At 39.2% G+C, this 22056-nt stretch overlaps 1 protein-coding gene across 3 annotated transcripts in view; it reads left to right on the top strand.

The window, feature by feature from the left end:
• Window positions 1-22056, top strand: part of ALKBH8 (alkB homolog 8, tRNA methyltransferase) — a 125320-nt gene that overhangs the window by 19681 nt on the left and 83583 nt on the right. For 2 of the 3 annotated variants that reach the window (XM_010812311.4, NM_001080341.2), the window contains 3 exon segments: window positions 13471-13602; window positions 16181-16276; window positions 17654-17758. In XM_010812311.4, the coding sequence (XP_010810613.3) occupies window positions 13471-13602; window positions 16181-16276; window positions 17654-17758 (333 nt within the window). 3 annotated transcript variants of the gene reach the window in all.

Raw genomic sequence — 22056 nt, 5'->3', positions numbered from 1 at the left:
CATTGTGATCAGAAAGGATGCTTGAAACAATTTCAAGTTTTTAAAATTTACCAAGACTAGATTTTAGGCCTAGGATATGATCTATCCTGGAGAATGTTCCGTGTGCACTTGAGAAAAAGGCAAAATCCATTGTTTTGGGGTGAAATGCCCTGTAGATATCAGTTAGGTCTAACTGGTCCATTGCATAGTTTGAAGCTTGTGTTTCCTTGCTAATTTTCTGTTTGGCTGATCTATCCATAGGTGTAAATGGGGTATTAAATTCCCCCACTATTATTGTGTTGCTGTTAATTTCCCCTTTCATACTTGTTAGCATTTGCCTTACATTATTGAAGTGCTCCTGTGTTCGGTGCATATATATTTATAATTGTTATATCTTTTTCTTGGATTAGTCCCTTGATCATTATGTAGTGTCCTTCTTTGTTCCTTGTCATGGTTTTTATTTCAAAGTCTATTTTATCTAATATGAGTATTGCTACTCCTGCTTTCTTTTGGTCTCCATTTGCATGAAATATCATCTTCCAGCCTCTCACTTTCAATCTGTATGTGTGCCTAGGTTTGATGTGGGTCTCTTGTCGATAGCATATATAGGGGTTTTGTTTTGTATCCATTTGGCTAGTCTTTGTCTCTTGGTTGGAGCATTTAACCCATTTATGTATAAGGTAAATTATTGATAAGTATGATCCCATTACCATTTACTTTGTTATTTTGGGTTCATTTTTATAAACCTCTGTGTTTTCTGTCTAGAGAAGATTCTTTAGCATTTGTTGAAGAGCTGGTTTGGTGGTGCTGAATTCTCTCAGCTTTTGCTTGTCTTTAAAGCTTTTGAATTCTCCTTCATATCTGAATGAGATCCATGCTGGGTAGAGTAATCTTGGTTGTAGGTTTTTCTCTTTCATCACTTTAAATATGCCCTGCCATTCCCTTCTAATCAGAAGAGTTTCTTTTGAAAGATCAGCTGTTATCCTTATGGGGATCCCCTTGTGTATGATTTATTGCTTCTCCCTTGCTGCTTTTAATATTTGGTCTTTGTGTATAATTTTTGTTAGTTTGATTAATATGTGTCTTGTGGTGTTTTGCCTTGGGTTCATCCTGTTTGGGATTCTCTGAGTTTTTTGGACTTGGTTGGCTATTTCCTTCCCCATTTTAGGGAAGTTTTCAACCATTATCTCCTCAAGTGCTTTCTCATGCCCTTTCTTTTTGTCTTCTTCTTCTTCTGGGACATGTATGATTCAGCTGTTGGGGCGTTTAACATTGTCCCAGTGGTCTCTGAGGTTGTCCTCATTTCTTTTTATTTTTCCCTCTCTTCTTAATTTATTTCCACCATTCTATCTTCCACCTCACTTTTCCTCTCTTCTGTCTCAGTTATTCTGCTGTTGGTTTCCTCCAGAGTGTTTTTAATCTTAGTTATTGCATTGTTCGTTATTGATTGACTCTTCTTTGTTTCTTCTAGATCCTTGTTAAACATTTCTTGCATCTTCTCGATCCTTGTCTCGTTTATTTATCTGTAACTCCATTTTGTTTACAAAACTTTGGATCATCTTTAATATAATTATCCCGAGTTCTTCTTCAGATAGACTCCCTGTTTACCTGTTTTGTGTTTGGTTTGGTGGGTTTTTATCATGTTTCTTCACCTGCTGGAGATTTCTGTGTTTTCATTTTGCTTAGCTTGCTGTGTTTGGGGTGCCCTTTCTGTAGTCTGGAAGGTTGTGGTTCCTCTTAATTGTGGAGTCTGCTCACTGTGGGTGGGGTTGGACCAGCAGCTTGTCAAGGTTTCTTGGGTGGGGGAACCTGTGTCTGTATTCTGGTGGTTGGAGCTGGATCTCTTCTCTCCAGAGTGCCATGAGATGTTCAGTAGTAGTTTTGGGTTGTCTGTGGGTTTGGTATAGCTTTGGGCTGCCCATCTTTTAATGTTCAGGGTTGTGTTCCTATTTTGCTGGAGAATTAGTGTGGTGTCTTGAACTGAAACTTGCTGGCTTTTGGTGGAGCTTGGTTTCAGTGTAGGTATGGAGTCTTTAAGGTGGGCTCTTGTCTATTAATGTTCCCTGAGTCAGGAATTCTCTGATATTCTAAAGTTCTGGAGTTGAGCCTCCTACCTCTGGGTTTTGTTCCCAATCTTACTGTAGCCTCACGACTTCTCCATCCATACAGCATAGAAGATAAAACCCCCAGGTTAGTGGTGAAACAACTATGAACAGCCAGAAACACACAGAGAGTTTCACAGAGTTGTAGAGAGAAAAGAGGAGGGAGATAGAGGTGACCAGGAGGAGAAAAGGGAAGAGACAAAAGTGGAGAGAGAAGTCAAGCCAGTAATAAAGTCCCTAAGTCCTCTCCACAGCTAAGAATACCCAGAGAAATTCACAGTTATATAGAGAAGAGAAAAGGGAGGAGGGTGATAGAGGTGACCAGGAGGAGAAAAGGGAAGAGTCAAAAGGGGAGAGAGCTATCAAGCCAGTAATCAAATCCCTGAGTGAAAATGGATATTGAAGATTAGATTCTTAAAGATAGAAAATTAATAATAAATATCAAAAAGCAAAGATTAAAAACTTAGACTAGAGGTTAAACTCCCAAAGATCCAATATAGAAAATATAAAATTGATCACAAAAATTAAAAAGATATTTTTTATCTTTTTATGGAATTTGTTTTTTAAAAAATAGTTTCTTTTTTTTTTAGAAAGGTGACAGTAGGCTATAAAAATGAAAGTTAAAGGAGTAATAAAGAATTCAAGTTTTCAAAAATTGAAAGGTGATAATAGTAAAAATACATGTAGGGATTTCTATGGAGCTGTTGCGGGCAATGTGGGTTCAGTTCTGTGTCAGATTGTGTTCTGGCTTGTACTTGTTCTCCAGGTCTATAGCTGCCCCCAAAATACACAGTATCAGCATTAACGTCAGGGTTTTAATTTGTTGCACCTGTCACTTCCAGGGTGGCTACCCCTTCTTTGTTTATTTTGGCTTGCTCTGTTTGCAAGTATCTTCAGTGTCTTAATTTCTGCCTTGACATGAGGGGGCGAAGATGGCCACTTATTTTGGCTCACTTGTTCAGTTGTGCTGTGGAGAGGGGGGAACATTGCAAACAAATACTGCTGGCATGTGTGGGCAATGCTCGCATTGGATGGACCACCCTGGGTTTGCCACAGCCCAAGGCGGAGTGTACTTTCCGGGTCCACAGTGCTCAGGCTCAGGGTGCTCCGTGAGGGTCCTGTCCCAAGTGGATCCTGTGTTTTGTGCACTTCACAAGTCTAAGCCTCTCAGGTTCCTGGGTGCCCCACAAGGGTACAGGCCCAGATGGGGTGTCTGTTTAGTGCTCATCCCAGGTCCAAGCTGCTCAAGCGACCAGTGCTTGGCGAGCCCACGGTCCCAGGTGGGTCATGCATCTTACCCACCTCCCTAGTCCCTGCTGCTTGGTTTCCTGTGTGTGCCACGAGGGCCTAGTCCCATGTGTCCCATGTGTCTCCTCTGGGAAGCTGATCTCAGGCTGTGACTCTCCTGGTGGATGTGGACCTTCCAGGATCCCAGGAAGATGTAGTTAGCTGGCAGCCTGTTTACAGCTTGGTGAAAGATGCAGTCTCTTGGGCCAACATTGCAGTGGCCCCTTGCCTTGCGACTCTGGCTGTCGCACACCTGCCTCTCTGCCTCCGGGGAGGGAGGGCTTCAAATAGCAGCTAGCTTCCTCTCCTTTGGTATTTGCTAGGATGCAGATGCAGTCTTTTGTTCTGTGAGTGCTCCAGGTGTTACCACTGGCGTTAGAGCCTTTTGTAGGAAACATCCTTTTTTTTTTTTCATCTCTCTGGCGATCCCATAGTTTTGGTTGCTATGTCACATTAGCCTACTCAGATTGTTCGCAGGTCATCCAAACCTGGTATTTATCCTAAGGACTGATGATCCAGCCTGTGCCTCCCTGCCCAGCCCCCACTCACTGGTGGCAGATGGTATCTGAGCCACTTCTCCACTGGTAGTTGTGGTTAGGCGTGTATTCTGTGGGTTTTCTTTTTTTTTTTTCCAGTTATGCTGGTGGCTGAGACTCCACAGCTCCCCACTGACAGCCTGGGAAAGTATTTCCTATTGTGTGGAAGCTTTTCCTCCTTCACGACTCCCTCCCTGGGACAGGTCTCCATCTCTAAATCTTTTATCTTTGTTTTCATCTTTTATCTTTTGTCCTACCTCCTTGTGAAGACATTGGGCTACCTTTATGAGTGTCTGGTGTCCTTTGCCAGTGTTGAGAAGTTGTTTTGTGGAAGTTTCTCCATATTCAAATGATCTTTTGATGAATTTGTGGGGGAGAAAGTGGTCGCCCCATCCTGTTCCTCTGCCATCTTGGAACCACCCCTGTTTCTTGATTTTATTATATCCTTAGTTCTTCATTCAACATAGGGAGTGGTGACAGCTGACAGTTGCTGTATTGAAGGCATTGTCCTCTCTTTTGGGTGCCCTCTGGGCTCAGCAGTTTACATTTGGAGGCAAGAAATCACTGATGGTTTTTATATCCTTGATTACTGATATGGCAGGAAATACTCCCATTTCACAGTCTCTGCCCATGGTCGGAAATTTGACCAATATTTGAGAGACATTTCATGACTATTTTTTGTCGCATGGTACTTGGCGGATTATCCCAGATTGGACCAAAGTTCTTTCTTGTTGATATGCCACTTCTGGTAATTTCCAGATTAGACTCAGTCCAGTTCAGTTCAGTTGCTCAGTCCTGTCCGACTCTTTGCGACCCCATGAATCACAGCACGCCAGGCCTCCCTGTCCATCACCAACTCCCGGAGTTCACTCATACTCACGTCCATCAAGTTAGTGATGCCATCCAGCCATCTTATCCTCTGTCGTCCCCTTCTCCTCCCGCCCCCAATCCCTCCCAGCATCAGGGTCTTTTCCAATGAGTCAACTCTTCGCATGAGGTGGCCAAAGTACTGGGTTTCAGCTTTAGCATCATTCCTTCCAAAGAAATCCCAGGGCTGATCTCCTTCAGAATGGACTGGTTGGATCTCCTTGCAGTCCAAGGGACTCTCAAAGAGTCTTCTCCAACACCACAGTTAAAAAGCATCAATTCTTCAGCGCTCAGCTTTCTTCACTCTCCAACTCTCACATCCATACATGATCACTGGAAAAACCATAGCCTTGACTAGACGGACCTTTGTTGGCAAAGTAATGTCTCTGCTTTTCAGTATGCTATCTAGGTTGGTCATAACTTTTCTTCCAAGGAGTAAGAAGCGTCTTTTAATTTCATGGCTGCAGTCACCATCTGCAGTGATTTCGGAGCCCCCAAAAATAAAGTCTGACACTGTTTCCACTGTTTCCCCATCTATTTCCCATGAAGTGATGGGACCAGATGCCATGATCTTCGTTTTCTGAATATTGAGCTTTAAGCCAACTTTTTCACTCTCCACTTTCACTTTCATCAAGAGGCTTTTTAGTTCCTCTTCACTTTCTTCCATAAGGGTGGTGTCATCTGCAAATCTGAGGTTATTGATATTTCTCCCATCAATCTTGATTCCAGTTTGTGCTTCTTCCAGTCCAGCATTTCTCATGATGTACTCTGCATATAAGTTAAATAAGCAGGGTGACAATATACAGCCTTGACGTACTCCTTTTCCTATTTGGAACCAGTCTGTTGTTCCATGTCCAGTTCTAACTGTTGCTTCCTGACCTGCATATAGGTTTCTCAAGAGGCAGGTCAGGTGGTCTGGTATTCCCATCTCTTTCAGAATTTTCCACAGTTTATTGTGATCCACACAGTCGAAGGCTTTGGCATAGTCAATAAAGCAGAAATAGATGTTTTTCTGGAACTCTCTTGCTATTTCGATGATCAGGCAGATGTTGGCATTTTGATCTCTGGTTCCTCTGCCTTTTTGAAAACCAGCTTGAACATCTGGAAGTTCATGGTTCAGGTATTGCTGAAGCCTGGCTTGGAGAATTTTGAGCATTACTTTACTAGCATGTGAGATGAGTGCAACTGTGCGGTAGTTTGAGCATTCTTTGGCATTGCCTTTCTTTGAGATTGGAATGAAAACTGACCTTTTCCAGTCCTGTGACCACTGCTGAGTTTTCCACATTTGCTGACATATTAAGTGCAGCACTTTAACAGCATCATCTTTCAGGATTTGGAATAGCTCAACTGGAATTCCATCACCTCCACTAGCTCTGTTTGTAGTGATGCTTTCTAAGGCCCACTTGACTTCACATTCCAGGATGTCTGGCTCTAGATGAGTGATCACACCATCGTGATTATCTGGGTCGTGAAGATCTTTTTTGTCCAGTTCTTCTGTGTATTCCTGCCACCTCTTCTTAATATCTTCTGCTTCTGTTAGGTCCATACCATTTCTGTCCTTTATCGAGCCCATCTTTGCATAAAATGTTCCCTTGGTATCTCTAATTTTCTTGAAGAGATCTCTAGTCTTCCCCATTCTGTTGTTTTCCTCTATTTCTTTGCATTGATCCCTGAGGAGGGCTTTCTTAATCTCTTCTTGCTATTTTTTGGTACTCTGCATTCAGATGCTTATATCTTTCCTTTTCTCCTTTGCTTTTCACTTCTCTTCTTTTCACAGCTATTTGTAAGGCCTCCTCAGACAGCCATTTTGCTTTTTTGCATTTCTTTCCCATGGACATGGTCTTGATCCCTGTCTCCTATACAATGTCACGAACCTCCGTCCATAGTTCATCAGGCACTCTATCTGTCAGATCTAGTCCCTTAAATCTATTTCTCACTTCCACTGTATAATCATAAAGGATTTGATTTAGGTCAACCTGAATGGTCTGGTGGTTTTTCCCTACTTTCTTCAATTTAAGTCTGAATTTGCCAATAAGGAATTCATGATCTGAGCCACAGTCAGCTCCTGGTCTTGTTTTTGTTGACTGTGTAGAGCTTCTCCATCTTTGGCTGCAAAGAATATAATCAGTCTGATTTTGATGTTGACCATCTGGTGATGTCCATGTGTAGAGTCTTCTCTTGTGTTGTTGGAAGAGGGTGTTTGCTATGACCAGTGCATTTTCTTGGCAAAACTCTATTAGTCTTTGTCCTCCTTCATTCCGTATTCCAAGGCCAAATTTGCCTGTTACTCCAGGTGTTTCTTGACTTCCTACTTCTGCATTCCAGTCCCCTATAATGAAAAGGACATCTTTTTTGGGTGTTAGTTCTAAAAGGTCTTGTAGGTCTTCATAGAACCGTTCAGCTTCTTCAGTATTACTTGTTGGGGCATAGACTGGGATTACTGTGATATTGAATGGTTTGCCTTGGAAACAAACAGAGATTATTCTGTCGTTTTTGAAATTGCATCCAGGTACTGCATTTTGGACTCTTTTGTTGACCACGATGGCTACTCCATTTCTTCTAAGGGATTCCTGCCCACAGTAGTAGATATAGTGGTCATCTGAGTTAAATTCACCCATTCCCGTCCATTTGAGTTCGCTGATTCCTAGAATGTCCACGTGCATTCTTGCCATCTCCTGTTTGACCTACTTCCAATTTGCCTTGATTCATGGACCTGACATTCCAGGTTCCTAGGCAATATTGCTGTTTACAGCATCGGACCTTGTTTCTATCACCAGTCACATCCACAACTGGGTATTGTTTTTGCTTTGGCTCCATCCCTTCATTCGCTCTGGGGTTATTTCTCCACTGATCTGCAGTAGCATATTGGGCACCTATTGACCTAGGGAGTTCCTCTTTCGGTATCCTATCATTTTGCCTTTTCATACTGTTCATGGGATTCTCAAGGCAAGAATACTGAAGTAGTTTGCCATTCTCTTTTCCAGTGGACCATATTCTGTCAGACCTCTCCACCGTGACCCACCCATCTTGGGTGGCCCCACGGGCATGGCTTAGTTTTCATTGAGTTAGACAAGGCTATGGTCCTAGTGTGATCAGATTGACTAGTTTTCTGTGATTATGGTTTCAGTGTGTCTGCCTTCTGATGCCCTCTTGCAACACCTACCATCTTACTTGGGTTTCTCTTACCTTGGCGTGGGTTATCTCTTCACGGCTGCTGCAGCAAAGCGCATCTGCTGCTCCTTACCTTGGTATCTCCTCAGTGCTGCCCCTCCTGACCTTGAATGTGGAATAGCTCCTCTAGGCCCTCCTGCACCTGTGCAGCCACCACTCCTTGGTCCATGGGATTTTCCAGGCAAGAATACTGGAGTGGGCTGCCATTTCCTTCTCCAGGGGATCTTCCCAAGTTCGACCCAGGGATCGAACCTGGGTCTCCTGCATTGTAGACAGACTCTTTACTGTCTGAGCCACTATGGTAGTAGATTAGACTCATTGACAGATAATAAAAGATTCTCTGGATCCTCTATCTTTTAACCTATTAGGATCCACGAGATATTTTCCCTTGCCTGCTTCCTCCCACACCTAGAATCACACTATCACAATTATTGATGGCATATAGAACTACATTTTTGACCAGTTGCTTGAAGTTATGTAATCATCATTACATTTGTTGGATGCCTGGTCACATACTGTAAGAGACAAAAATATTATAAGTAATGTAGCTAGTAACATTGACAAAGTCATAGTGTAGCAGAGAGATAAAGATATAAACAATTTGGAAACAGAAAACAAGTTAAAGAACAAATTATTAGTATAACTAGTTGTAATCAAGTTGCAATACCATCAAGTCCATAGGAAGGCCAGCCGGAGAAGCCAAATCTTGGCAAGGTCGACTGAGCTTCTTCACTCACTTTTCACTTTCATGCATTGGAGAAGGAAATGGCAACCCACTCCGGTGTTCTTGCCTGGAGAATCCCAGGGACGGGGGAGCCTGGTGGGCTGTCATTTATGGGGTCACACAGAGTCGGACACAACAGAAGTGACTTAGCAGCAGCAGGCAGAGAGAATACTGAAAATGTTTTATCTTTATTTACAAAGGCATTCTTTATCAACTTGTAAGTCACAGCATAAAAAAAAAGTTTATTTAAACAGATTGAAGTTAGTATGTTCTGAAGTCAAAGTTATTTATCACATTTATCAGTTCATTTAGTCCCATGTAATTGATTCCTTTTGATCTGTATGAAGTAAGCAGGTTTTCCATTACAGTTTGTAATTTGTTATACAATTTAGTAGCATTAAGCCTATCAGAAACACATTTTTTTTTAAAGTTCTTTCTATGTCTTCTTGAAAATCTTTATTGTGTAAAAGCAGTATAAAATTATGATAGTCTGTAAAGGACAAAACTTAAAATAGCATGGTATAGAGTTGAGTACAATGTAATTAGGAAACTTGGATATTTCTGCAACATATAATATGTTAGTATAATCATTACAATTATGACTGATAACATTATATCAGGACATACCAGATGTTAGGGATGTCATATAAATTTTGGAATATCTGTATTAATGATATTTATCCATACATTACAACCTAAAGTTCATCTTCAATCACTTGAGAATGTTTTTGAGTTGGGGCTTCTCTGGTGGCTCAGATAGTAAAGAATCTGTGTAAAATGTGGGAGACCTGGGTTTAATCCCTGGGTTGGGAAGATAAAAATACCAAATAAACTTAGTTTAATATTCATCTCTGAGATGTCTCAAAGACGCTTCTTCAAAGTATCCATCCCAGAGTTAGCTGGAGACTAAAAGAGCTTTAGTTAGATTTTGATATTTGGGAAGTTTGTTAGAAATATCATAAAGGTTTTAAAACATAACAGGATCATAGGTCAATGAAATGATACCTATTCTTTTAACCAAAGTCACAAAAACTATTAAAAGAAAATAAATATAGATCATTTAAGGGTGCAGAAACTCACACAATCTATTATAAAAGGAGTATTTTAACAAATTAAATTCCAGTCCTGTCCTAGCTCACTTAAAGTCCATTTACTCAACAACTTCAGTCTAAATTTGGTTAATCCTGACTGTGTATAGAACTCTTTCCTCAGGGTTTGTTTCCACACTCTCTCATCACTTTCTGTATCCATCCTGTGTCTCATTTTCCATCCAAATAAAATTAACCAGCTCATATTTTTTTTTAATAAAATGTAATTCCATTTCTCATACCTTCTTTACTGAAATCATGCATTCTACTTCTTATTGTATACTGAAATGTTACTGTGTTATTCTTATTCACATTAACTACATGTTTAAATTAGAATCCTCAACTCTTAAAGCTTTGATTTTTAGTAAAGCTAACAAGCAATTATGAACTGTCTTTAAATTGAAAGTGAAAGTGAAGTGGCTCAGTCGTGTCAGACTCTTTTTGACCCCATGTACTATACAGTCCATGGAATTCTCCAGGCCAAAATACTGGAGTGGATAGCCTTTCGCTTCTCCAGGGGATCTTCCCAACCCAGGGATTGAACCCAGGTCTCCCACATTGCCGGCAGATTCTTTACCAGCTGAGCCACAAGGGAAGCCCAAGAATACTGGAGTGGGTAGCCTATCCCTTCTCCAGCAGATCTTCCCAAACCAGGAATTGAACCAGGGTCTCCTGCATTCCAGGTGGATTCTTTACCAACTGAGCTATCAGGGAAGCATTCTATAAATTGGTGAGCATAAACACCAGTGATAATTTTAAAAACATTTGTTTTCTTATAGAGAACATCTCAGGTGATATCAAACATTTTCAACAATATTTCCAACTACCTTAATTTTTCTATTAGTAATTGATGTCTCAGTATCTTTTTAGCTATTTAATAAACTTTCATCACTTAATTTAACACAGTTCTAGAACTTTAAGTTACCAAATATCTGGAAAGATCATTTTAAGTAGATATTTCTAAAATGTAATTACATTGAAGTCTTTATACCAAAGTTCTTATTTCATTTACTTTTACTTTAAATTTATTTCATGTCAAGTTATTTTTCTTGCAAGAGATCTAGTAAGGTCTTATTTATTAAACCTAGGTTAGGTACAATCGTCTTCAGTTCAGTTCAGTTCAGTTCAGTCGCTCAGTCCTGTCTGACAATAATCTTAACATGTCTTAATTAGATCAACAATCTTAAGCATCAATATCAGATATCAGCCTAATAGTGAATATTTCTCAGTTCACATGAACCTGAAAATCATCTTTGCCATTTTAAATGTAAATGCTTTTTATTAAAATTAAGTATAACTCTTTATAGACTTAATTTTGATAGTACTTTCTAGAAGTAGAGATATCTCATATGTATAATGTGTACACAGACATAAACAGGCAAACTAGAGATCTCATGGCTTTACTAAAAGCTTAGATATGAATCACATATAACAATATAAACTTACTAGTTTACAAACAGAATACATTAAGATTGCTTGCTCAGATGACTAAGGCTTGTTATCTGTAAGTTTGGCTAAGGGAGCATTTCCAGTGGTTTGAATTTTAAAACTGCCATTTTTTCCCCTTTGTTTTAGGTTTTGTGTGCTTGAGTTAATTGGGCTCAGTCTCAGGTCCTTATGGCCTGTATTCACATTCTGGTTTTAGAGATTTGGAAGAGAAAGACAGTTGTTTTTAGCTCCACGAAGAACAGTTCTATCACCTAAAGTTACTGAAATCAGTGACAAGATTTTAATTGAACTGAAATGTATTTTACAAAATTCTGTGTTCTATAATTTTAGAATTTAATTTATCATGCCTTTAAAGGTTTGTATAAAACATTCAGCAAAGACTATTCTGAGTTTATGAGTTAAACTAAAGCAAAATCACTAGTTTTATATTAATTACCCCTTGCATGTTAGTTCCCAGTTTTTGCTTGTTTGTGTGGTTCAGGTAACTGCTGGTTAGTACATTCAGTTAGTATGTTCTTAGTGGTAATCTATATGCCTTGTCTTATAATACCATGCAGGGGAATTATTCCCCAATGGAACATGCCTATTTCACAGTTAATTTAAGCAAAAGAGATGTAACCATCTTGTATAAAGAAGGTTTTACCAAGCCAGGTTTTAACTTTAACTGTGTTTGCAGTGAAGAGCCCCCTCAATTTCCAGGGTGAGATTTTCTCCAATTTCCGATCAAGTAAACACTTGTAAGTTTTGTAACATACATTTGCCCAGCTAGGGTACTAGAACTTTGTCCTTACTTTTTCTTTTATTTTGAAACCTTTGTTTCCCATTTTGAAGTCAGTTTGTCAAGACAAAATTGCTAATGAGGATCATGTGGCAGACCAGCGTGTGCTGCTTGAAGGCTTACTCTTCTGGTTTTGCCTCAGAGTTGTTTCAGCCCCCTCTTATGTGCCTTGGGTATCCCAGTGAAGTATAAGACTTCCACAAGTGCTCAGATTGGGGAATGGCCCATTCTTATGCACGTCCCTGGTTGAGCAGATTGTTAATTATGTGAGTGGGTTTCCCTGTAGGTGCAGCCTCATGCACCTACAGACCTAGAGGTCTGCCTCTACCAGTCCTGCAAGTTTCTGTCACCTGAGAAAGCCATTGCTGGCTGGAAAGAAGAGTCCCTTTGGAGCTCAGAAGTTCTCATAAGATTTTTATTTTATTTTGAGCCACTCTGTTAAGGTAAACCAAATCAAGGAAAAACAACAAGTCAGTCTTACCCCTAATAACTCAGTCCTACCTTACTCAGTGTTTAACTGAGCAAAGTCTCTTAACTGAGGCTATCTACTCAGTATCCAAACTGAGCCTTCCCAGTGCCTTAACACTGAGGGTTCCCTGCTGGAGCAGAATCTTTCTAGTCCTCTGACTGAGGGTATCCCACCCTGTGTCTAAACTGAGCAGCCAGGTACACCTTGAAACCAAGTTTCGAGGATAACTTCTTCCCCCACTGAATAAAACTTAGGATCATCAGCCAATAATGGGAAATCCTAGAACCAGGAGAGACTCACCCAGATTCACCTGGACTGGCCGAGCAGGCTGATGGGCAAAGGAACCAAGGCTCTGGATCTCTGTAGCATCCAGGTGAAGAAGAGGAATCTGCTCTGGTTCCCTTGTCCATCAGCCAAGTGTCAACTAAAAAAACTAGTCACAGCCTGAAAGTAGAGAGTTTTCAGTGAGAATTCTTGGGACTTCAAGCCCAGGAGGCAGCATCTCAAGTAGCCCTCAAAGCTCTGCTTTGAGGAGGTGAGGGAAGCAGTCAGGTTATAGAAAAGTTTGCAACAAAGAGGGGCAGGTAGTCTGAACATAAAAGATTGTTAATTAAGGAAAACCAGGTATCTCAAGGGATTTAGTGCTTTTCTAAGTATGGGAAGATGCAAGCATCTGGGACTTATTTACTGAAATCCTTCTTTCTACAAACCTCATCTCTCTGGGGCAAGCATCCTGTTTCTTGATTTTGTTATATCCTTAGTTCCTTGTTCACTGTAGGGATTGCTAGCAGCTGATAGCTGGTGGATTGCAGGCATTGGGCGCCCTCCAGGCTCAGCAATTTATTATATTTGGAGGCCCAAAATCGCTGATCACTGTGCCATCCTTGTTTACTGATACAGCAGGACATACTCCATTTCACAGGGGTTTTGTGAACTGGTAAAAGGCTAACTGAACAGAATTATTTGTCTATGAGAACTTTAAGTTTTGTATGTTGACTGTTTTAATTTTGTTTCCCACAGCACAGTGGAAAGAGTTGGGGCTTCAAGCCTTGCCTCCAGGTCTCAAAGTAATAGAAGAAATTATTTCTTCTGAGGATGAGAAAATGCTTTTGGAGAGTGTTAACTGGACAGAAGATACAGAAAATCAAAATTGTAAGTAAAACTTTAAATCTGATATTTAAAAGCTTCTGCAAAATGTCTTCTTCTCCTTTGGTTTATTAAATTCTGTTTCCTCAAAATTACTGAAAGTGCTCTGGATCCACTGTTAGGTAAGTCATACTAACAACTCTTAAGAGCATTAATAATAGATAGCTTTTATATATAGGTATCAATTTAAAACTCCAAATTGATGTATATTTATTAGCCAACATTTGTGGAGTTGACAGAGGTCCATCTTGTCAAAGCTATGGTTTTTCCAGTAGTCATGTTTTTCCAGAGCATCAAAGAATTGATGCTTTTGAACTGTGGTGTTGGAGAAGACTCTTGAGAGTCCCTTGGACTACCAGGAGATCAAATCATCAACCCTAAAGGATATCAGTCCTGAATATTCGTTGGAAGGACTGATGCCAAAGCTGAAGTTCCAATACTTTGGCTACCTGATGCAAAGAACTGACTCATTGGAAAAGACTGTGATGCTGGGAAAGATTGAAGGCAGGGGGAGGAGGGGATGACAGAGGATGCGATGGTTGGATGGCATCACCGACTCAAAGGACATAAGTTTGAGCGAGCTCCAGGAGTTGGTGATGAATAGGGAAACCTGACGTGCTGCGGTCCATGGGATTGCAAAGAATTGGACATGACTGAGCGACTGAACTGAACTGTAGAGCTAACATTAATAAGCTGTTTCACATACGTTTGGTTGTCTGTATTCATGGGTTCTGTATGCATGAATTCAATCAACTCTGGGTTGAAAAAATCTGAAAAAGAAGTAAAATTCTAGAAAGTTCCAAAAGGTAAAATATGTTGGCAGTTCATAATATATGAAAGTGAAGTTGCTCAGTTGTGTCCAACTCTTTGCAACTCCCTGGACTGTAGCCCACCAGGCTCCTCCATCCATGGGATTCTCCAGGCAAGAATACTAGAGTGGGTTGCCATTTCCTTCTCTAGAGGATCTTCCCGACTCAGGAATCAAACCCAGGTCTCCCACATTGCGGGCAGATGCTTTAACCTCTGAGCCACCAGGGAAGCCCAACATATATATCAGTTCAGTTCATCTCAGTCGCTCAGTCGTGTCCGACTCTTTGCGACCCCATGAATCACAGCACACCAGGTCTCCCTGTCCATCACCAACTCCCAGGGTTCACTCAAACTCACGTCCATCGAGTCGGTGATGCCATCCAGCCATCTCATCCTCTGTTGTCCCCTTTCCTCCTGCTCCCAATCCCTCCCAGCATTAGAGTCTTTTCCAATGAGTCAACTGTTTGCATGTGGTGGCCAAAGTACTGTAGTTTCAGCTTAGCATCATTCCTTCGAAAGAACACCCAGGGCTGATCTCCTTCAGAATGGACTGGTTGGATCTCCTTGCAGTCCAAGGGACTCTCAAGAGTCTTCTCCAACACCACAGTTCGAAAAGCATCAATTCTTCGGCACTCAGCTTTCTTCACAGTCCAACTCTCAAATCCATACATGACCAATGGAAAAACCATAGCCTTGACCTGATGGACCTTTGTTGGCAAAGTAATGTCTCTGCTTTTGAATATGCTATCTAGGTTGGTCATAACTTTCGATATACACAGATATATATTGTATATGCAACTGTTTTACATGTCATATACATTGTACTAGGTATTGTAATAATCCAAAGATGATTTAAAGCATTCTGGAGGATGTAAAAGATATGTTTAGATTATACGCAAATGCTGCACGATTTTATGTAAGAGACTTAATCCTCCTTGGATTTTGGCAGTCACTCAGTCGTGTCTGACTCTTTGTGACCCCATGGACTGTAGCCCACCGGGCTCCTCCATCCATGGGATTCTGTAGGCAAGAATACTGGAGTGGGTTGCCATTTCCTTCTCCAGAGGATCTTCCCGACCCAGGGATCGAACCCAGGTCTCCCGCATTGCGGTCAGATGCTTTAACCTCTAAGCCACCAGGGAAGCCCAGTGTATATATATATACACACATATATATTGTATATGCAACTGTTTTACATGTCATATACATTGTACTAGGTATTATAAGTAATCTAAAGATGATTTAAAGCATTCTGGAGGATGTGAAAGATATGTTTACTTTATATGCAAATGCTGCGCTATTTTATGTAAGAGACTTAATCCTCCTTGGATTTTGGCATCTGAGGGAACCAATTCCCCAAGGATACACAGGGACACATGTAAATTGTCTTATTTGGTTCTCTCTACTCTAAGGCAATTTTTACAATGAGAAATTAGCAGTTCAGTACTCTATGATTATAATGTAGTTAAGAACGTCCTAGAGAAATTTACAAAGTAGTTACTCTGTTTCCAGATCATTAGCAGTCATGTGAGCGGCAGGGTATATGTTTAGCTTTTTCAAATTGATTGGGTGAAACCCTTAAAAGATTGTTTCTATTTTAGACTTAAAAGAATAGCAGATATGAAGTAGAATGTTCAATTTTACTGAAGACAATAGTTTAGCAGTTAACAAAAATTACCATTACTAAATTAATCCTTATTCATAAAGTTAACTTTGAAATATATGAAGGAATGAAGTTCTTTTTCTCCTAAATAGTTTACTTCTCTTGATACAGTTCAAAAATCCTTAAAACACAGAAGAGTAAAGCATTTTGGCTATGAATTCCACTATGAGAACAACAATGTAGATAAAGATAAGCCGTTACCTGGGGGTAAGTAATTGTTAGCAAACAATAAGATCTGGTTCAGGAAAAATATTAATATATAATATTAGGATATCATGGTTGAGATTATTTTTCATTTGTTATTTGTATGTTAACATATAAAACAGTTGATTAAATGTTAAGTCATTTAGATTAAATAGTGTAGTTTTGTGTTAAAAATGTTATACATACAAATAAAGCTAAATTTAATTTCTCTTGAGCACTATCCTTACTCCATACACCTCTTCAGAAGTAATACAGTTAACAGTTTAGTGTATATTATTTCAATCTTTATAAATGAATTTACATCCAAATAACCTGTTTAAGTATATAGTTGTTAACATGTAGCAGTATATTGTATGTCATGAATTATATATTCATATATTGTCACATTATCACAGTATATGTTAGAGATCTTATATAGGTTTTCATTTTATTGAATATTCAGTAATTGCTTATTCAGTTAGTTTCCTTTTGCTAGATATTTAGGTTATTTCTAGCTTTTGGCTTTTACAAGTTGTGCTGCAGTAATATCTTTGTATACACCTCTTTATTTGTTAAGCAAGAGTTGCTCAAGGGAAATGAAACTGCTGGATTAGAATTCTGTCAAAGTTATGCTCACTTAAAAATGTCAGTAGACACTGACAGATTGCATCCTAAAAGAGCTATACCAACATTCTCTCACAAAGTGCTTACTTCCTTACCCCCTACCTCAGTTGCATGTGAAATATCACTTTTAACTTTATACCCAATTACTAGTGAGATTGGCCATTTTTATTTCCTTTTCTGTGAATTCTTTTTCATCTTCTTTGCTAGTTTTTTCTAATGAGTAGTCCAATCTAATAATAAGATTTTACCATATAATCTAGATATTAATCCTTTGGTAGATGTCTTTGTTGGAATTCAATTTATGTGTATTTTTATGACTTTCATCTTATTTAAGGATTTCCTTTGCCTCATGAAATAACATTTATGACCCCAATAAAAGTAACTTAGTTCTACTTTGAAAAACATGTTTTTTAAATGAATTCATTTCAAATAATTAAATTTAAAATAAATTAATAATTTAATAAGAAATTGGTCAGGCTAGTTTCCATATAATATAGTAAATTTTATAATTTTATTGCTACTTTAAAAAATACCAAAATTGTTGTCTGCAAAATTCTTTTGTATATTTTATTTGATAAAGTTAATAAAATAATTTTAAAAGGTTATTAAGTTTTGTTTTTATTTTCTTTTGCTTGTGAACTTACTGTTATGTTTGGATCTGACTACTAAACTAAACGCTGTGTGATTTTTATCACAGTGACTGTTTTTTTCATTCTTGGGTTAAACATGAAAAGTAAATAATTTAGTATGTTTCACTTTTATCATTACTGATTTCAGGTCTTCCTGACATTTGTGAAAGCATTTTAGAGAAATGGTTGAAGGAAGGATTCATTAAACATAAACCTGATCAATTGACTATAAACCAGTATGAACCTGGGCATGGTGAGTATTTCTTCTTTTACAATTCCAGTCATAAATTTCGTAATTTAGTGGGTTACATAGCTCCCTAAGATCAAAGATATTATTTTTTTGCTTAAATTTACTTTTAGAGTAATTTGCTTATGTCCATTACCTGTGTTGATTTTAATCCCTTTGCAATTTTACACTCAGTTTCTTGAGGAATTTGCATCTTAAGTGTAAACAGATTGACATGTTGTTATTTGTAATATTCTTTTGTTCCCCCCTCAGCATTGTTTTTTGGAGAGGAAGAAGATTTCTTTAAAAACAAAGAAAGCATGTAAAATTGAAGAAATCAAATAATGTATAGGTACCAAGAAGAAGGCTAATTAGTTAGATCATCTTGATCTTCTTATTCTTCTGTAGAGAATGTGGAAGATAATTCTAGGATGACATTTTAATGGAAAAATTTTAGGTTATTAACTTCTTTGCACTTGTCAGCATCTTCATCTGATATTTGTACTAATCAAATGATATTGAGGGCTTTATTAGTGACAAGTTATGGCATTTTTTTTCCCTCTGCATTTATCATGTTTTGTGATAGCTTAGTTTCCATTGGTCTATAAACTCCTTAAAGACAGGGATTGTGTCTTACTAGCTTTATATACTCTCACAATGTAGCAAAGTTTCTTTTAAGTAAGAGAGATACTCAGTCAATGTAGTTTCAGGGTGTATATTGTCACCCTGCTTATTTAACTTATATACAGAGTACACCATGTGAAATGCTGGACTGGATGAATCACAAATTGGAATCAAGATTGATGGGAGAAGTATCAATAATCTCAGTATGTAAATGGTACCACCCTAATGGCAGAAAGCAAAGAGGAACTAAAGAGCTTCTTGATGGAGGTGAAAGAGGAGAGTGAAAAAGCTGGCTTAAGCTCAATATTTGTAAAAAAGAGGATCATGGCATTCGGTCCCATCACTTCACAGTAAATAAATGGGGAAAAAATGGAAACAGTGGTAGACTTATTTTCTTGGATTCCAGAATCACTGTGGACGGTGACTGTAGCCATGAAATTAAAAGATACTTCCTTCTTGGAAGAAAAGCTATGACAAAACTAAACCACATATTGAAAAACATAGATATCACTTTGCCAGCAAAGGTTCATATAGTCAAAGCTATGGTTTTTTCCAGTAGTCATGTATGGATGTGAGAGCTGGACCATAAAGAAGGCTGAGTGCCAAAGAATTGATGCCTTCAAACTTTGGTGCTGGAGAAGACTCTTGAGAGTCCCTTGGACAGCAGGGATATCAAACCAGTCAATCCTAAAGGAAATCAACCCTGAATATTCATTGGGAGGACTGGTGCTGAAGCTGAAGCTCCATTACTTTGGCCACCTGATGAGAGGAACTGACTTGTTGAAAAAGACCTTGATGTTTGGAAAGATTGAAGGCAGGAGGAGAACAGGACAACAGAGGATGAGACAGTTGGGTGGCATCACCTACTCAGTGGACGTGAGTTTGAGCAAACTCTGGGAGATGGTGATGGACAGGAAAACCTGTCATTTTGCAGTCCATGGAGTAATAAAGAGATGGACATGACTTAGTGACTGAAAAACCACAGCAGTGTTGATTGAGAGACTCGTGAAAGAAGCCATATCTTAAATATTCATAAGATTAGTTTTCATGCCTGGCTGTTGTTTTTGTTCTACAAGTACTTGGGAATCCAGTATTCATAGGTCAGAATGATTTTGTTAGCTATCTTGGGATGAGATTTGGGAAATGCCCTGGTTAAGCAGTGACTCTCAAGTCTTGATTTTACAGTCAAGTCACAACGGTGCTTTAATGTAAAGTTATATTTTTAGTTTAGACCTAGTTTAATTTTCATACTGTTCATGGGATTCTCGTGGCAAAAATGCTGGAGTGGTTTGCCGTTCCCTCCTCCAGTGGACCACATTTTGTCAGAACTCTCCACTATGACCTGACATCTTGAGTGACCCTGCACAGCATGGCTCATAGGTTCATTGAATTACACAGTCACCTTCGCCACAACAAGGCTGTGATCCATGAAGGCTGTGATCTGGAAGATGAGCCCCATGGGTCAGAAAGTGTCCATTATACTACTGGGGAAGAGTGGAGGTAATTGCTAATAGCTCCAGAAAGAATGAAGAAGCTGGGCCAAAGCAGAAATGACAGTTGTAGATATGTCTGGTGGTGAAAGTAAAGTCCAGTGCTGTAAAGAACAGTATTGCATAGGAACCTGGAATGTTAGGTCCTTGAATCAAGGTAAACTGGATGTGGTCATGCAGGAGATGGCAAGAGTGAACATCAACATCTTAGGAATTAGTGAATTTAAATGGGTGAGAGTGGGTGAATTTAATTCAGATGACCATTATATCTACTACTGTGGACAAGAATCCCTTAGAAGAAGTGGAGTAACCATCATCATCAACAGAAGGGTCTGAAATGCAGTACTTGGGTGCAAAACTGATCTTGGTTCTTTTCCAAGGCAAACCATTCAGTATCAGCAATCCAAATCTATGCCCCAACCACTAATACCGAAGAATCTGAAGTTGACTGGTTCTATGAAAACCTATAAGACCTTCTAGAACTAATACCAAAAAAAAGGGTGTCCTTTTCATTATAGAGGATTGGAATGCAAAAGTAGGAAGTCACATGATACCTGGATTAACAGGCAAGTTTGGCCTAGAAGTACAAAATGAAGCAGGGCAAAGGCTAACAGAGTTTTGCCAAGAGAATGCACTGGTCATAGCAAACACCCTCTTCCAGCAACACAAAAGATGAATATACATGTGGACATCACTAGATGCTCAATACCAAAATCAGATTGATTATATTGTTTGTAGCTGAAGATGGAGAAGCTCTATACAGTCAGCAGAAACAAGACCAGAAGCTGACTGTGGTTCAGATCATGAGCTCCTTATTGCAAAATTCAGGTTTAAATAGACGAAAGTAGGGAAAACCACTGGGCCATTCAGGAATAACCTAAATCAAATTCCTTATGATTATACGGTGGAGGTGATGAATAAATTCAAGGAGTTAGATCTGATAGAGTGCCTGAATAACTATGGACAGAGGTTCATAACATTGTACAGGAGGCCATCCCAAAAGTAAAGAAGTGCAAGAAGGCAAAGTGATTGTCTAAGGAGGCTTTACAAATAGCTGAGATGAGAAGAGAAGTGAAAGGCAACAGCCATCTGAATGCAGAGTTCCAGAGAATATCAAGGAGAGATAAGAAAGCCTTCGCAAGTGGACAATGCAAAGAAATAGAGGAAAACAATCAATAGGAAAGACTAGAGATCTCTTCAGGAAAATTGGGGATATCAAGGGAACATTTCATGCAAGGATGGGCACGACAAAGGACAAAAACTGAGGACCTAACAGAAGCAAAAGAGATTAAGAACAGGTGGCAAGAATACACAGAAAAAAAAAAGTCTTAATGACCTTGATAACCACCTAGAGCCAGACATCCTGGAATGTGAAGTCAAGTGGCCTTGGGAAGCATTACTATGAACAAATCTAGTAATGGTGATGGAATTCCAGGTAAGCTGTTTCAGATCCTAAACGATGATGCTGTTAAAGTTCTGCACATAGTATGTCAGCAAATTTGGTAAACTCAGCACTGGCCACAGTATTGGAAAATATCAGTTTTCATTCCAGTCCCAAAGAAGGACAGTGCTAAAGCCAACTTCTGTACAGTTGCACACATTTCACACTTTGAGCAAGCTTGTGCTCAAAATCCTTTAGGCTAGGCTTCAGCAGTGTGTAAACCAAGAAATTCCAGATGTATAAGCTGGGTTTAGAAAAAACAGAGGAACCAGAGATCAAATTGCCAACATCCATTGGATCATAAAGCAAGGGAGTTGCAGAATATCATCTACTTCTGCATTGACTACACTAAAGCCTTTGCCTTTGTGAATCACAAGAAACTGGAAAATTATTAAAGAGATAGTTTAATTTATCTCTGACCACCTTAATGGTCTCCTGAGAAACCGATATGCAAGTCAAGACACAAGAGTTAGAACAGACATGGGACAATGGCGTGGTTCAAAATTAGGAAAGGCTGTGTATTGCCACCCTGCTTATTTAACTTATATGCAGAGTACATTATACAAAATGCTAGGCTGGATGAAGCACAAGCTGGAAGTAAGATTACCGGGAGAAATATCAAGAACCTCAGATATGTAGATGATACCATGATAATGGCAGAAATTGAAGAGGAACTAACGAGCTTCTTGATGAGGGTGAAATAGAAGACTGAAAAAGCTGGCTTAAAACTCAACGTTCAAAAAGCTAAGATCATGGCATCTGTTCCCATC

The sequence above is a fragment of the Bos taurus genome, chromosome 15, assembly GCF_002263795.3.
Source record: "Bos taurus isolate L1 Dominette 01449 registration number 42190680 breed Hereford chromosome 15, ARS-UCD2.0, whole genome shotgun sequence".
Taxonomy (NCBI): Eukaryota; Metazoa; Chordata; class Mammalia; order Artiodactyla; family Bovidae; genus Bos; species Bos taurus.
The sequence above is the reverse complement of the archived record's forward strand: the minus strand, read 5'-3'. Positions and strand labels throughout refer to the sequence as shown.